Source organism: Lolium perenne, chromosome 3 (genome assembly GCF_019359855.2).
Source record: "Lolium perenne isolate Kyuss_39 chromosome 3, Kyuss_2.0, whole genome shotgun sequence".
Taxonomy (NCBI): domain Eukaryota; kingdom Viridiplantae; phylum Streptophyta; class Magnoliopsida; order Poales; family Poaceae; genus Lolium; species Lolium perenne.
Genome location: NC_067246.2, coordinates 286,199,054 through 286,216,056, shown reverse-complemented (window position 1 = coordinate 286,216,056; position 17,003 = coordinate 286,199,054). Strand labels below are relative to the sequence as shown.

At 46.2% G+C, this 17,003-nt stretch overlaps 3 protein-coding genes across 3 annotated transcripts; all 3 read right to left on the bottom strand.

Annotated features, from left to right (window-relative positions):
- Positions 1-209: 209 nt before the first annotated feature.
- On the bottom strand, positions 210-2,137 carry LOC127344218 (uncharacterized). Its single transcript, XM_051370439.2, has 2 exons — positions 981-2,137; positions 210-634 (listed from the first exon to the last, which is right to left on the bottom strand). Exons 1-2 carry the CDS (start codon positions 2,083-2,085, stop codon positions 345-347), a joined length of 1,395 nt encoding a protein of 464 aa, XP_051226399.1. The 5' UTR covers positions 2,086-2,137; the 3' UTR covers positions 210-344.
- Positions 2,138-4,902: 2,765 nt separating this feature from the next.
- Positions 4,903-6,045, bottom strand: LOC127339970 (protein NRT1/ PTR FAMILY 5.10-like). The gene is made up of 2 exons (XM_051365758.1): positions 5,962-6,045; positions 4,903-5,400 (listed from the first exon to the last, which is right to left on the bottom strand). The coding sequence occupies exons 1-2, from the start codon at positions 6,043-6,045 to the stop codon at positions 4,903-4,905; spliced, it is 582 nt and encodes a 193-aa protein (XP_051221718.1).
- An 8,178-nt stretch (positions 6,046-14,223) lies between these two features.
- On the bottom strand, positions 14,224-14,970 carry LOC139838203 (uncharacterized). Its single transcript, XM_071827580.1, has 2 exons — positions 14,727-14,970; positions 14,224-14,658 (listed from the first exon to the last, which is right to left on the bottom strand). Exons 1-2 carry the CDS (start codon positions 14,856-14,858, stop codon positions 14,224-14,226), a joined length of 567 nt encoding a protein of 188 aa, XP_071683681.1. The 5' UTR covers positions 14,859-14,970.
- Positions 14,971-17,003: the final 2,033 nt, after the last annotated feature.

Genomic DNA, 17,003 nt, shown 5'->3' with positions numbered 1-17,003 from the left:
ATTCACCAGTCTCTTACTTTTATGCCAATGCCAGAAAACTACACAAAACGGCCAGGATTTAATCCCTGGGGCATGTGCATAGGCACCCCATTGTAGATGCACTTACTGCTGAAGTGCAAGAAGGGGCAGAACAACGTTAATAATTAGATGCTAGATATCTACCTTTTGTCTACATATGGCAGCAACATTCACATTTTAAGCAAAGATAATAATGCAAGCAGCAAGTCCATGCATTTTCACTAAACACCAATAATACAACAGATTCTCTTAAGTTGACAACAATTATACATAATAATAACGGTGATGTAGGCTATTAACAACAACGGAATTAGAACCATAGCACATCACCTAGTATATCTCTTGCAATAATACAAGATAGCTGAATCGATATCATCTTTATGTCGACGATGCCACGGTGAAGCCGATGTGTAACTGGTAAAATCTTGATCCAAGTACTCCACGAAATCAATGTCTCTGTCAGGATCGAAACATCTGTAGTCGACATCACTAGTGATTTGGCAATCCAGGTCTTTACCGATTCCATCAATGTTGCAGTACTGCCCACCACCAAAGTTCTCAGAATCATCAGGGTGATCCACTTGGACGTTCTCGGTCAGACATACCTGGCAACTATCTGCATTTTGCATTGCATTTTGCAGAAGGATGAGAAAGAGGATTCATTTTTATGAACATGCAAAAAGAAAGTTGCGGGCGAGTGCTAGGGCAGAAACAACTAGTCTGAAAATGCAACAGTCAGCAGGAGTATCCCCTGCTGTTATCAGACGTTTTCAGATTAGCTATCATGAACAGCCTCCAAATTAACAAGTAATAATAGGGGCTACTAGTCATTAATTAACTCTTAGTTGGGTTTCATATGCCACAAAAGCCAGCCATGAGATGATCAGATGTCATGATTGAGTAGCACATAATAATCTCAGTACTGAAAAGCCAAAATCGATTGGAGGAGGTCAAGAGCATACCAACTCCGGTTGGCGATGGCTGAACCATACAGCACAAGGTGATGTCCTCTTCAGAGAATTCAGAGCCAGACGGATAAAGCGCTTCAGCAAAAAAAAACACCACCGGAGCTTCTGTACTAGTAGCACAACAAGAGGGAGGATCCTTTGGCCACGCCATGAAACTGACATGGTAGGATTCATCCAGGCCGAACTCATCCTGCAGGGCACCGACGCCATAGACGATATGAAGCTGGTAATGTTCCGCGGTCTGCCGGGCGTACTTGCTCAATGCTGCATCCGCTAGCTGGACCCATTTTGTGTAAGTTCTTACGAGAAGCTTCCTCCTCCTGGCGATGAGTTTGAATGCCGCGGGGAACCGCTCCTGGAGAGGCAGGTGCGGCAGCTCATCTGGGAGTGGGGAAGGCAGCACCATGGCGGAGAGGCGCAGGATGTCGGCCGAGGAAAGCCTGCGCTTGCTGTTGAGCAGGGAGACGGCGTCACCTGCCACGGAGGGGATCACCGAAGAAGCGAAGAGCGCGAGGGCTGCAGGTTTCGGATGCCGCGCCGCCTTGGCAGCCGCCAGAAACACCGCCTCCGCCTCCGATTCCGTCTGACGGAATAAGGATGGCGCAGCCCCGCGTGCGGACGCAACGGCGGCGCGGAGGTCGGCGCCGGAGAGGCTGAGGTGCCAGAGGGCGTCGTCTTCGGAGAGGCGGGGACAGTGGCGGCGAAGGGACGCGACCAATCCGTCGAGGGAGCGCTGGACGAGGCGGGCTATGCCGCTTTTGTTGATGACGGCGACGTCGATCCGGTCATCGGGGCGGAGGGGGAACGCGGCGGAGTGCCAGATAGTGTTGAGGAGGATGTTGTGGACGGGGTGGAGAGGGCCGTAGCAGTGGCCGGCGACGAGGAGGCCGCGCGCTAGGGTGGTGGTGAGGTCGGCGGTGGGCAGGCGGGAGATGGCGTCGAGGTAGTAGCCGCGGATCTGGCCGTGCAGGCTCCGCCGCAGAGCGCGAACATCTGGAATTCTCCGCGGCTCCTCCTCTTTCTCCGATAACTGGCTCAGCTTCGAGCGAGCCTCCGCCTGAGCGCGCCGCCGGCGGCGCCGGTTGCGCCGAACGGACATATGAAATTGTTAATAGTATCCCGTATCTCTATTTTTTTTTTTTTTGCTGATTGTAGAGGATCCAAGGATCAGCCTGTAATTTTCTATACCCTTTGATCCCTTGATGTAATCGAATCAGTTGTGATGTCCGGGTCCTTCGGAACCCTTCTGCTGTTCCAAAAAAAAAAAGGAACGACTAGAGTTTTTTTTAGGATAGCTGAGGTAATCAGGTGATAATTATTTTATCCATGATCATGGCACTTTTCAACACTGTCTAGGTAATTAAAAATTATTGCAAAAATTTTCGAAGAGCTCCTTAATAATTTGATTACCTTTTTTTTCACAAAGACGTCACTGTATAATCCAGATGATTTTCATTTGGCATAAGCTTGATGATGCCATCACGTAATGCACCTATTCATCCAATATGAGCATTTGTCATAAAAAAAAGTACTCCCTCCGATCCATATTACTTTATGCTAAATTAGATGTATCTATAACTAAAATATGTCTAGATATATTTATATTAGCATCAAGTAATATGAATCGGAGGGAGTAACACCAAATTGTGATGCACTCAAAATAGTATTTTTAAAAAAAAAAAATCAGGGAAAATGAGACACAAGAACACACAAATCTTAATATTAGATGGGAATGATATCTTGCCCGTCTTTTCTTTCCTAGACCTGAACATATCTTATGTACACTATGATATTTTGACCTACCTACACAATTTATATTTAGATAATATTTGTTGCTTTATGCATGTCTTTTTTAACTTTGAGACCTTGTATAGGTGAAATGGGAGAAACTGTCGAGGAATGCCATAGCTAAGAGCATGTCTAACAGGCCCCGTATTTTTTCACCCCTTAAAACGCGAGTACAGAGCCCTGTATTCACTTTTCGCCGGCCGAAAACTCGGACGAGCTAGCAGACCCCGTATGTCTAAACTGTAAAGAAGAATATTCCCAGAATATGCCAATTTTTTTTTCTTCTCTTCTTCCTTCTCTCTTTCTTCCTCCTCGTGCGTGCATCACAGCTCCACGGCCTCTGCCCCACCTACCCCCGGCTTGCCCCTGCCCCGGCTTCGCCTTACGCCCGGCACTCGTCGCGGCCACGCTCCGCCGCCGGCCCTGCTCGCTTCTTGGCCGCCCGCGTCCCCGCCCGGCCATGGCCGCGCTCGCTCCGGCCGCCCCCGTCCGCCACGGCCGGCGCGCCCGCTCCGTCCGGCCGCTTCGCCCGCCACGGCCGCGTCCGCAGCTACGCCCGCTCCTGCCCCGGCCGCCGCCGGCCCGGCCGTGCCCGCTCCGGCCGCGCCCGCTCCGGCCGTCCCCACGCCGGCCGCGCCCGCTCCCGCTCCTGACGCCCGCCATGGCCGTCGCCCGCTACAGTGCGCATAAGCAGTTGTGAGCTGAAATTTCAGCCCGCCAAGGGTGAGGGGTTCGCCCTGTATTCACCCTCCCACCCTGTACTTGTAAGGGGCGAGGAGCCGCCCCGTAGCCAAAACTGTAAAAATTCGATACCGGGGGCTGATTTACGGGGTCTGCTAGACGGCCGGGTAGAGCTCTACCCCGTATATTGGCGGTTATTTTACGGGGTTGGGGCTTTTAAGGGGTCTGTTAGACCTGCTCTAAGGGAAACACGTGAAGCCAAATATTATTCAACAAGAAGTTGGAATAGTAGTTATTTTGTTAGGACGAAGGATATGCATTTCTAGGCTAACTATTTCGCATATGAATAATGTATGGGAGTAGAAGAGCTAGGGATTTCTGGGTGGTGGAGGTGGAACAACTTGATCAAAAAAAAAAAAAACAACTTGATCCAAAGAATATAGAGTGGTTGTAAAAGTTTGGTAAGGAATTTCATAAGTAAACAAGAGTTTTGAGTTTCAAAATATTAGTGCCTAAACATTGAAGAGAACAAAGTTGTGCTGAGAGAGAGAAAGATATGAATTTTTTTTGGTAAATAAATAAGAGATATTACCGATTGCTGCCGAGTTAAGTGCTTAAACCCATCTCTGGCGGATCGGAAAATAAATCGTGAGAAGAAAATTGTTTTTGGTGGTTATAAATTTAAACTACATGATATAGAAATCATTATGGGCGGATAGAAGTCCAATCTCATAATATGCTAACCTATAGGCGGATTGGCCGAAATCATTAGAGGTGGAGACTTGTTGTTGCTTATATATGTTCCATCACACCATGGTATGTGTGGGGATGGCCAGCACCTGAACCTGATCTGGGCTCAGGTGCCAGCAGTGTAGGAGGTTAACGTTGCTCCACAGCATCAGGCGCCGGCATCCTAGAGCTTATGCGCCACCTTCACCATGACGTGCACACGCTTCCACGGGACGACTGGTGGTTTCAGGGTCAAAGGTGCAGGGGCGGTGGGCGCACGGCTATAGGCGGCTTCGTGGTCCTTCCTCCCGTGGGAAAGCCCTGCGACGACCTAGTGTTAGTCAAGGCTTTGTGTGAACGGAGAACTTGTAGTGTAAGGTCATGTTGAACCTATGGATCTAAGGATAGGTTATCATGCGTAGCAGAAGATTTCTCACTTTTTTTCTTAAATAAAGACAACGCTCTGCTTTTCTATCGGATCAATGTGTAGCAAACACGAATAATTCACTATCCTCTTCAATTACACATGGCATCCCCTTTATAAAATGTGATTTACTATGGCTATAATTTCAGCGTTGTTGTAGTCTACATTAGCTTTGGGTATAAATATCGGCAAATTAGGAGACGCCGCTATTTTTGATTTAGGATCACCAAAATGCAAGAATGCAGCCAATTATTGTCGGGCAAACATAAGCTGCAGCAACAATAGAATTGAAAATCACTGCACTGAAAGACCCTTTTTCTTAGGCACATACACCAGTGCAAAGTACATATAAGAAGCCAGACCTATAGCACTGAGCAAGGAAAGAAGCCAGTAGAAGTAATCAAGATGCCCTCGGTTTAGGTTGTTGGAGAACCAGCTTTCTCCGGCGCTTGTGGTCACCCTGTCAATGGCATACACAACGAAGCTACTGATGAAGTTCCCGGCTCCTACAATGCTCAGGAATAGAGCCAGGCCCAAGCTCCGCAAACTGTCAGGCACCTGGTCATAGAAGAACTCCTGCAAGCCCACGATCGCAAACACCTCGGAAAACCCGATCAGCATGTACTGGGGAACCATCCACATGACGCTCATGGGGATAGTAACCTCGGTTTTACCATACTCTGTTGCAACCCGGAGCCTCTTCATCTCCACAAGAGCAGCGACGATCATCATGACGATCGAAATCGCCAACCCGGCACCGATCCTTTGCAGTGTCGTGATACCGGTGTTAGGCTGTAAATACGAGGTAGCTTCTGTACATATCTGTATTGTACCCTTTGGTACCCCTATATATATGAGATAGTCACACCCACGTTGGGTGTTGAGCAGTTGCCCCAAATTACTGTGTCTAATATGGTATCAGATTAGGTTTTCCAACCCACGTTTTTTTCGCCGCCGCCTCTCATGCGATGGCCTCTTCCGTCGCTGCCGCCTCCCACGTGATGGCCTCCTCCGATGGTGCGATCTCCGCTGCCGCGCCGTCCTCCGCAACTGCTTCTCCGTTCACACTACAGGAATCTCTACGTATGCCGACGGCCTCCGGCCCTCGGCGTACCACCGCCTAGCCCTCGGCGTACGGTACGCCGACGGGGACCCTCGGCGTAGCTCCTCGGGGAAGGGTGGCCTCGGCAGAAGCCACGTGGCCCTCGGCGTATCGGCGACCGTCGGCGTAGACGGAGAGAGCCGAGGGTGAGGCCCACCCGTCGGCGTACAAGCCCTCGGCGTAGCACGCAAACGGGAGACGTCAAGTTGACGGCCGTCATAGCTACGCCGAGGGGGAGCCCGTCGGCGTACAGTGCCACGCGGCGGAGCCTGGGAGGCCGTGGCGCAGGCTACGCCGAGGGGGAGCCCGTCGGCGTACGGGGGCACGTGGCGCATCCTGGGAGGCCCTGACGCAGGCTACGCCGAGGGGGAGCACGTCGGCGTACGGTGGCACGTGGCGCGTCCTGGGAGGCCCTGACGCAGGCTACGCCGAGGGGGAGCCCGTCGGCGTACAGGCGACCATTTGGTCCATGTCGACGCTACCCCGAGGGGAAAGCCGTCGGCGTATCAGGGACCATTTGGTCCTTTTTTTCGTTTTTTGCTGTTTCGTTCGTTTTCCAGATTTGGCAGAATATAAAAGAACATATAATTCACAGAAACATCGCATGAAGTGCAAATACACATAACATGAAGTGCATACATAGTGCCATAGGTTGCATACATAGTGCCATAGATTGCATACATAGTGCCATATGGTGCATACATAGTGCAATATGATGCATACATAGTGCCATAGTGTGCATACATGGTGCCTAGTGTCGATAAGATACATGGGACAACTAGAGGAGCTCGTCGCCGCTATACACCGGCCCGGGCCGATGCGCTGCAGTAGAAGCTGCGGAAGAACCACCGGCAGAAGTACCGGGAGAAGTATGATACGTCTCCAACGTATCCATAATTTCTGATGTTCCATGCTTGTTTTATGACAATACTTACATGTTTTGCTTGCACTTTATGATGATTTCATGCATTTTCCGGAACTAACCTATTAACAAGATGCCACAGTGTCAGTTCCTGTTTTCTGCTGTTTTTGGTTCCAGAAAGGCTGTTCGAGCAATATTCTCGGAATTCGACGAAACGAAGACCCAGTATCTTATTTTTCCGGAAGACCCCAGAACACCGAAGGAGAGTCGGAGGCGGGCCAGGGGGCCACCACACGCTAGGGCCGTGCGGGCCTGGTGTGGGGCCACCCTGTCGCCCCTCCTGCGCCGCCTCTTCGCCTATATAAGTCCTTTCGACCTAAAAACTCGATACCAATTGACGAAACTCCAGAAAGACTCCAGGGGCGCCGCTGCCATCGCGAAACTCCAATTCGGGGGACAGAAGTCTCTGTTCCGGCACCCTGCCGGGACGGGGAAGTGCCCCCGGAAGCCATCTCCATCGACGCCACCGCCTCCATCATGCTCCGTGAGTAGTTCCCCCATGGACTACGGGTTCTAGCAGTAGCTAGTTGGTACTCTCTACTCCATGTACTTCAATACAATGATCTCATGAGCTGCCTTACATGATTGAGATCCATCTGATGTAATCGGTGTTGTGTTTGTTGGGATCCGATGGATGATACATTATGATTAGTCTATCTATAAAGTTTGTGAAGTTATTGTTGCTGCAATCTTGTTATGCTTAATGCTTGTCACTAGGGCCCGAGTGACATGATCTTAGATTTAAGCTCTATATTATTGCTTAGATTGTATCTACAAGTTGTATGCACATGTCACTGTCCGGAACCAAAGGCCCCGAAGTGACAGAAATCGGGACAACCGGAGGGGATGGCGGTGATGTGAGGATCACATGTTTTCACGGAGTGTTAATGCTTTGCTCCGGTGCTCTATTAAAAGGAGTACCTTAATATCCAGTAGATTCCCTTGAGACCCGGTTGCCACCGGCTGGTAGGACAATAGATGTTGTGCAAGTTTCTCATTGCGAGCACGTACGACTATATATGGAAAACATGCCTACATGATTAATGAATTGATGTTCTTTCTTAATGCTTTATCAATCCTATCAATTGCCCAACTGTAATTTGTTCACCCAACACTTGTCACTTGTTATTGGAGAGTTACCACTAGTGTAGATCGCTGGGAACCCCGGTCCATCTCTCATCATCATATACTCGTTCTACATGTCATTGGAAGTAGTATCAACTATTCTCTGGTGCCATTGCTCCCGTGTTACTATTACTGCTGCTGTGTTACTGTTACTATTGCTCTCATATTACTGCTACTTTCACATCACCCCTGTTACTAGTGCTTTTCCAGGTGCAGCTGAATTGACAACTCAGTTGTTAAGGCTTATAAGTATTATTTACCTCCCCTTGTGTCGAATCAATAAATTTGGGTTTTACTTCCCTCGAAGACTGCTGCGATCCCCTATACTTGTGGGTCATCAAGACTGTTTTCTGGCGCCGTTGCCGGGGAGGCATAGCTCTACTCATAAGTTCACCTGGGGAGTACACTCTACCTCTCTCTCTGCTTTTATTTTGTTTTATTTTGTTTTGCTTAGTTTTCTTTTGTTTAGTTCATTTGTGCTTAGTTTATTTCTGTCTAGTATTATTTTGCTTAGTTTACCTTTGTCTAGTTTGTTTTTGTTTTGTTTTACTTTTCTCATATACCCAAAAATCCATAAAAATTTGAAAAACCTAAAAATTAAAAACTGATGTTATGAGAGAACCCACAACTTATTTGGAGCTTACAGAATATTATAATAATTATAGAGAATCAAGAACTGGTAAAGTAATGAGTGCTGTGATAGAAAAATTGAATTCAATTGCTAAAATCTTGCTTAAACGCCATGATATAAATTGTTGCTCTAAAGAGGATACTAAACATCTTAAATTTCAATGTGGCTTTAGTGAAGAAGTTTTAATTAAGAACTATAATTGGAATAACTATATTCATCTTGGGTTTGAAGAGGTAGAACAATTTGTCTTATTTATGGGAGCCTCTGAGATAGAATCCTTCATGGTTAAAAATTATGAAACTTGTGTTGTTTGTAAGGACCTTAAAGATTATGTCTCTTCTATCCTTAATTTTTTCAATGAAAGTTACAGTGATAATCCTTATATCATTGATTATAAAGAGAGACTCATTAATGCACAAGAATGCACTCACAATTTGCAGGAACCGGTGGAAGAAGAAATTGATGAACCTGAAAGCTCATTGGATGAAAAAGAGGAGGAAATTGATGAACTGGAAAGCTCATTGGATGAAAAAGAAGAGGAGAGCGACGAACAAAAGGAGGAAGAATGGATTAGCTACCCATGCCAACCTTCTAATGAGAGTAACTCTTTATCTCTTACACTATTTGATTGCCCTCCATGCTTACCGAAAGAGGTTGAATGTTATGTTCCTCTGGATTCTCTTGAAATATTACCTATGAGTAAAACTTGTGAGAATAATTATGCTACTATTGTCTATGATAATCCATGCTACTTTGATAAATTTTATGATAATGCTTTGTTTGTGCCTGATGTCGAAATGCATGGTACTAAAGAGTTTTGCGTAGCAAATGTTTATGATAAATCTCTAGATGATGGTCCTATGTTACTTGATAATATTAATTGTACTACTAATGAAAATGGGATTGGAGAGTTCTTGACTTTATGTAGGAGTCCCATATCTTTTGAGATTGATCAATCATCTTGTTATATTATTAATAAAAGTGTGTTTGAAAGTTTTAATCCCACTATTTTTGAGCTTGATAAAAATTATATGCTTGTGGATCATGAAAAGTATGCTGCATGTGATAGTTATATTGTTGAGTTTATTCATGAAGCTACTGAAAATTATTATGAGAGAGGAAAATATGGTTGTAGAAATTTTCATGGTGCTAAAACACCTCTCTATATGCTTAAAATTTTGAAGTTACTCTTGTTTTATCTTCCTATACTTGTCACTTTGTTCTTCATGAATTTATTTGTGTACAAGATTCCTATGCATAGGAAGTGGGTTAGACTTAAATGTGTTTTGAATTTGCCTTTTGATGCTCTCTTTTGCCTCAACTGTTATTTCTTGCGAGTGCATCATTAAAACTGCTGAGCCCATCTTAATGGCTATAAAGAAAGCACTTCTTGGGAGATAACCCATGTGTTTATTTTGCTACTGTTTTGTTGTGTTTTGGAAGTTGTTACTACTGTAGAAACCTCTCCTTATCTTTATTTTATTGCAATGTTGTGCCAAGTGAAGTCTCTAATAGAAGGTTGATACTAGATTTGGATTTCTGCGCAGAAACAGATTTCTTTGCTGTCACAAATTTGGGCCTAATTCTCTGTAGGTAACTCAGAAAATTCTGCCAATTTTTGTGAGTGATCCTCAGATATATACGCAACTTTCATTAGTTTTGAGTTTTCTGATTTGAGCAACGGAAGTACCTCTTTAAAATTCGTCTTTACTGGCTGTTCTGTTTTGGCAGATTCTGTCTCTGTTTTTTGCATTGTCTCTTGTGGACTTTAAGCAAGGCTTTCTAGACGTGGAGAGCTGTAGCTAATGTTTTATTGAGTTCTTGCAATGTGTCACTACAGGACCAAGGTGGATTCAAGTTTTTTGAGTACTAACCCCTCTAATGAAGTTTATGAGAAGTTTGGTGTGAAGGAAGTTTTCAAGGGTCAAGAGAGGAGGATGATATATGATCAAGAAGAGTGAAAAGTCAAAGCTTGGGGATGCCCCCGTGGTTCATCCCTGCATATTTCAAGAAGACTCAAGCGTCTAAGCTTGGGGATGCCCAAGGCATCCCCTTCTTCATCAACTTATCAGGTTTCTTCTATTGAAACTATATTTTTATTCGGTCACATCTTATGTGTTTTACTTGGAGCGTCTGTGTGCTTTTTTTGTGTGTGTTTGAATAAGATCGGATCCTAGCAATCCTTGTTTGGGAGAGAGACACGCTCCGCTTTTTCATATGAACACTTGTTCTTCGTTTTACTTTTAATGTTCAATGATAAAAGTTGGAAGCTACAATACTTATGGTTATTTGGTTGGAAACAGAAAATGCCTCATAATGTCTTGGATAATTTGACACTTGGCAATTGTTTTGAGCTCTCAAGTAGATCATGATTAAGTTTTTTCATGTAGTTTAAACCTATTAGTGGAGAACTACTATAGAGCTTGTTAAAATTGGTTTGCATGATTGGTCTCTCTTAAGGTCTAGATATTTTCTGGTAAAAGTGTTTGAGCAACAAGGAAGACAGTGTAGAGTATTATAATGCTTGCAATATGTTCTTATGTAAGTTTTGCTGTACCGGTTTATACTTGTGTTTGCTTCAAATAGCCTTGCTAGCCTAAGCCTTGTATCGAGAGGGAATACTTCTCATGCATCCAAAATCCTTGAGCCAACCACTATGCCATTTGTGTCCACCATACCTACCTACTATGTGGTGTTTCCTGCCATTCCAAAGTAAATTGCTTGAGTGCTACCTTTAAACAATTCAAAATTTATCACCTCTGATTTGTGTCAATGTTTTATAGCTCATGAGGAAGTATGTGGTGTTTATCTTTCAATCTTGTTGGGCAACTTTCACCAATGGACTAGTGGCTTCATCCGCTTATCCAATAATTTTGCAAAAAGAACTGGCAATGGGATTCCCAGTCCCAAATTAATTAACCAAAATAGACACTCCTCCATGGTATGTGATTGTTGGACGGCACCCGAAGGATTCGGTTAGCCATGGCTTGAGAAAGCAAAGGTGGGGAGGAGTGTCATCATAATAACACTAAAATAAAAGGGCACTCCTTCATGGTATGAGACTGTTGGCAGGCACCCGAGGATTCGGTTAGCCATGGTTTGTGAAAGAAAGGTTGGAAGGAGTGCCACCCAAAAATAAAATAAAATGGGAGTCGCTCTTTGAAGGTTTGTCTGGCAAGGGGGTTAGAGTGCCCACTACCATTCGTTGACAACAACAAACACCTCTCAAAACTTTACTTTTATGCTCTCTTTATGTTTTCAAAACCAAAACTCTAGCACAAATATAGCAATCAATGCTTCCCTCTGCGAAGGGCCATTCTTTTACTTTATGTTGAGTCAGTTTACCTACTTCCTTCCATCTTAGAAGCAAACACTTGTGTCAACTGTGCATTGATTCTTACATACTTGCTTATTTGCATTCATCATATTACTTTATGTTGACAATTATCCATGAGATATGCATGTTGAAAGTTGAAAGCAATCGCTGAAACTTATATCTTCCTTTGTGTTGCTTCGATGCCTTTACTTTGAATCTATTGCTTTATGAGTTAACTCTTGTGCAAGACTTTTGATGCTTGTCTTGAAAGTACTATTCATGAAAAGTTTTGCTATATGTTATCTATTTGTTAGCAACTATAGATCATTGCCTTGAGTCACTTCATTCATTTCATATGCTTTGTAATAGTATGATCAAGGTTATGTAAGTAGCATGTCACTACAGAAATTATTCTTTTTATCGTTTACCTACTCGAGGACGAGTAGGAACTAAGCTTGGGGATGCTGATACGTCTCCAATGTATCCATAATTTATGATGTTCCATGCTTATTTTATGACAATACTTACATGTTTTGCTTGCACTTTATGATGATTTCATGCATTTTCCGGAACTAACTTATTAACAAGATACCACAGTGCCAGTTCCTGTTTTCTGCTGTTTTTGGTTCCAGAAAGGCTGTTCGGGCAATATTCTCGGAATTCGACGAAACGAAGACCCATTATCTTATTTTTCCTGAAGACCCCAGAACACCGAAGGAGAGTCGGAGGCGGGCCAGGGGGCCACCACACGCCAGGGCCGCGCGGGCTACACCCTGGCCGCGCCGGCCTGGTGTGGGGCCACCCTGTCGCCCCTCCTGCGCCGCCTCTTCGCCTATATAAGTCCTTTCGACCTAAAAACTCGATACCAATTGACGAAGTCCAGAAAGACTCCAGGGGCGCCGTCGCCATCGCGAAACTCCAATTCGGGGGACAGAAGTCTCTGTTCCGGCACCCTGCCGGGACGGGGAAGTGCCCCCGGAAGCCATCTCCATCGACGCCACCGCCTCCATCATGCTCCGTGAGTAGTTCCCCCATGGACTACGGGTTCTAGCAGTAGCTAGTTGGTACTCTCTACTCCATGTACTTCAATACAATGATCTCATGAGCTGCCTTACATGATTGAGATCCATCTGATGTAATCGGTGTTGTGTTTGTTGGGATCCGATGGATGATACATTATGATTAGTCTATCTATAAAGTTTGTGAAGTTATTGTTGCTGCAATCTTGTTATGCTTAATGCTTGTCACTAGGGCCCGAGTGGCATGATCTTAGATTTAAGCTCTATATTATTGCTTAGATTGTATCTACAAGTTGTATGCACATGTCACTGTCCAGAACCAAAGGCCCCGAAGTGACAGAAATCGGGACAACCGGAGGGGATGGCGGTGATGTGAGGATCACATGTTTTCACGGAGTGTTAATGCTTTGCTCCGGTGCTCTATTAAAAGGAGTACCTTAATATCCAGTAGATTCCCTTGAGGCCCGGCTGCCACCGGCTGGTAGGACAATAGATGTTGTGCAAGTTTCTCATTGCGAGCACGTACGACTATATATGGAAAACATGCCTACATGATTAATGAATTGATGTTCTTTCTTAATGCTTTATCAATCCTATCAATTGCCCAACTGTAATTTGTTCACCCAACACTTGTCACTTGTTATTGGAGAGTTACCACTAGTGTAGATCGCTGGGAACCCCGGTCCATCTCTCATCATCATATACTCGTTCTACATGTCATTGGAAGTAGTATCAACTATTCTCTGGTGCCATTGCTCCTGTGTTACTATTACTGATGCTGTGTTACTGTTACTATTGCTCTCATATTACTGCTACTTTCACATCACCCCTGTTACTAGTGCTTTTCCAGGTGCAGCTGAATTGACAACTCAGTTGTTAAGGCTTATAAGTATTCTTTACCTCCCCTTGTGTTGAATCAATAAATTTGGGTTTTACTTCCCTCGAAGACTGCTGCGATCCCCTATACTTGTGGGTCATCAAAGTACCGGGAGTAGCACCGGGAGAAGGACCACCATGATGAACCGGTGTCATCTCCCTCCCACCACCCTGGTTTCCGGAACATCCCGTTCCCTACACACATGTTCCCGAGATGTTAGCAATTTGCAAGGCAAAGGAATGCCGTAGTATTCGGTTTGGCGAAGAACTTACCGCTGTTCTCCCATAGTACTCCGCAGCGAAATTTTCCTTCGATGGATAGTTTGGCGCCGGCCCCGGAAAGGGAGGCATCAGCCCTAAATCCACTGTCTGTCCAGTTTGATTGGCCAGCATCGACGCTTGCAAGATAGTTTACATGTCAGTCTTTGCAGAAATGAAGCATCAAACTAGGGGAAAGTGGGACTTGTCATCATTTGCGAAAACAAAGGTTGGAACTTACATGTATATATGCCATGTACTCCGTGAACTGCTGCTGCTGCCGGTTGAAGGCCACCTGATATTCTTGATGAGCGGCCGCGTAGGCCGCCTCGAAGTCAGGCTACAATTTCACAAATTCATGTCTCGTTAGCACTTAGCAATGTATGAACGAAAGTCGGAAAGAGGATGGAAATGAGGGAAATTTACGTCGTATGCGGGTTGTTGCCGAGCCCGGCGACGAGGCGGGAGAGGGGGGCTGTCCTTGGTGAGGCCCGCCTTGAGACGCGTGAAGGTCGTGGTGAGGGTATGCTTGACGGCCTTGTTCAGCATGGCGAGACGGCCATGCGGCAACCCTCCGGACGACAGGACCAACGACTCCTCGTCGACCTCCGCGCTCATGGGGTCATCCACCTCCGGGTGACGATACCTCACCATCGCGCAGTAGTTCTCGACGTCCTCGGCGTAGGTGCCGAAGTACTCAGGGAGCGAGGGCTGAGGCTGCGAGAGATCGGGCTTCTTAAGCCGCATCTTGTTGTATATCTCGAGGTCAGACATCTCCTCCTCGGGTCCTAACGCGGCCCTCTGCATCGCGAAAGGAAATGTTGTGAGTACCAACTTTGAACCTGACGGAAAATAAAATGTATACATACCATCTTCCCCTTGTAGCGCTCGTAGCTGAGGTTTCCCCCACAGTGTGTGCCACCGTCGCCTCGGTTCTCCGCGTTCCGCCTCGCCACGGCTGCAAAGTCCTCGTCCATCTTGAGCCACCTCGTCCTAACCATCTCCTCCCATGCCTCGGCATGCGGCTCGGCCCAATCGGGGATAACCTGAAAATGCAATACTCAACTCAATCTAATGCAATTGCAACTTAGTAGCAATGTAGAATCTCATTGACATTTTACTCACCGACATGTAGTCCTCCACCGTCATCTCATACTCGGCCTTAGCATTCTTACTGACAATGTCCGGCTTATGGACCCTCTCGCCTCTCTGTGCCCAGAAGTGACCCGCGGCCGTGATCCTTTGGTTGTACCACACCTGCGGTGTCAACCTCTCACAAGTCGCCCGCAAAGTCATGTTCGCGGCCGTCTCCTCAACCTCGGGCGCCACACGATAAAAACACTTCAATCATGCAAAAAACAATAGTGAGAGTCATGAGTTAGAACATTGGGGTCATCAAATATGAATGAAGCTCGAGAAAATATGTCTTACCCAAAACTTTCTTGAAGTTCTTTTTGTCTTCTCTGAACGGATGCCTCCGTTTGAGGTACTGCCGATTCGTGTCAAACGCAACATACTTGCGACCCTTATTTAGCCAAAGGAACTCAAGTCGATGCCTGCACACTGGGCATGGCCATTTACCAGCTGTACACCATCCGCATGTTAGGGCGTACCCGGGCATGTCATGCATGGTATACTGCAACCAAACTTTCATGCAGAAGTTTGTCTTCGATGCTCGGTCGTACGTCAACGTCCCGTGGTGCCAAGAGTGGTTCAAATCATCCACAATCGGCTGCATGTAGACACTCAAGTTCTTCCCCGGGTAATGGGGCCCTGGAATGATCAACGACAGAAACATGGTCTTCCTCGTCATTAGGACTCCGGGAGGGAGATTGAGCGGAATTACAAACACGGGCCAACAACTGTAATTGGCATTCGACATACCATATGGATTGAAGCCATCTGTAGCTATCGCAATTCTGACATTCCGAGCATCTGCTGCCCTATGGGGGTATTTTCTATCAAAGTTCTTCCATGCATTGCCATCAGATGGATGTCCCATCTTCGTCCGCCCCTGATTGTCCTTTATTCGAGACCCCATCTTGTGCCACGTCATCTGTTTGGCGGTCTCCTCAGTCAAGTAAAGCCGCTGGATTCTTTTTATGAATGGGAGATACCGAAGAATCGACTCTGCGATCTTTGACTGCCTCACCTGACCATCCTTTCCCGTTACCTCTTCATACCTAGAGGCCTTACAAATGGGACAGTACTTGTCCTCTGCAAACTGTTTCCAGAAGAGAACGCAGCCTTTTGGACAACAGTCTATTCTTTGATAATCCATGTTGAGCGCCGACATGAGTTGCCTCGTCTCATGCAGGCTTTTAGGCAGACAATGCCCTTTGGGCAACATGTTACCAGTTGTTCTCAGACTTGCTTCGAAGCCGTCACGGGTGGTGTTGTACCGGGTCTTGTCGGCTAGACATTGGGAGATGGCATCGAGCTGAGAAATCGCGGCGCCATCGTACAGAGGCGTCTTAGCAGCGGCTATCATATCATAGAAGGCCTTCGCGGCTGGCTCTGGTTCCTCCGGTTCTGGCGGTTCCTCCCGTGAAGGTGGCGACTCTGGCATGTGGGCATCGACAAGATCATCTAGAAAGTCTCTAACCCCATCGTACTCATTGCCATTGAGCCGCTGCCGCATCACCTCACCTCTGTCACGTTCGTGCTCATCAAAGTCGATCTGCGTGACGTAACGAGGCATATACCCATATTGCAGAAGGTGTTTAAACATTTCATCCTTTCCACGACGGTGATGCTTCAAGCAACGATTGCACGGGCAAAGTGGCTGAACCTTCTGTTTTGTACCACGCGCCAACTCCTTCACTAAATACCAAGTCTTCCTTATCCACTCATCTGTTTTATTAGTCGCACTAACACGGCCGGTGTACATCCATCCATTATCAGCCATCCTCTGCTCTATTGGAAGCCAAACCACAAGCATAGCATTTATATCAAATAGGAAAATAAATGCATCATATTTAAATTTTTTACCAGGCAAAACGAATGCATCAACCTACATCTCTACTAGGTGGGCTCCTAGCAGCTGCCGGATCCATAGATTGAGTACGTTCTCCATGCTCTACCCCGGTCCGAGTCAGGATTTCGGCAGCACCTCCCCGCTGCTCTCCCGATACACGTCTCGCCAA

Coding starts and splice junctions, on each gene's coding strand:
- LOC127339970 (XM_051365758.1), bottom strand. CDS start 6,045: ATGCGCCACGTGCCCCCGTACGCCGACGGGCTCCCCCTCGGCGTAGCC. Junction 5,401..5,961: donor AGGCTCCGCCGCGTGGCACT/GTACGCCGACGG, acceptor TCGTATTTACAG/CCTAACACCGGTATCACGAC.
- LOC127344218 (XM_051370439.2), bottom strand. CDS start 2,085: ATGTCCGTTCGGCGCAACCGGCGCCGCCGGCGGCGCGCTCAGGCGGAG. Junction 635..980: donor GCCATCGCCAACCGGAGTTG/GTATGCTCTTGA, acceptor TGCAAAATGCAG/ATAGTTGCCAGGTATGTCTG.
- LOC139838203 (XM_071827580.1), bottom strand. CDS start 14,858: ATGGTTAGGACGAGGTGGCTCAAGATGGACGAGGACTTTGCAGCCGTG. Junction 14,659..14,726: donor AGCGCTACAAGGGGAAGATG/GTATGTATACAT, acceptor TTCGCGATGCAG/AGGGCCGCGTTAGGACCCGA.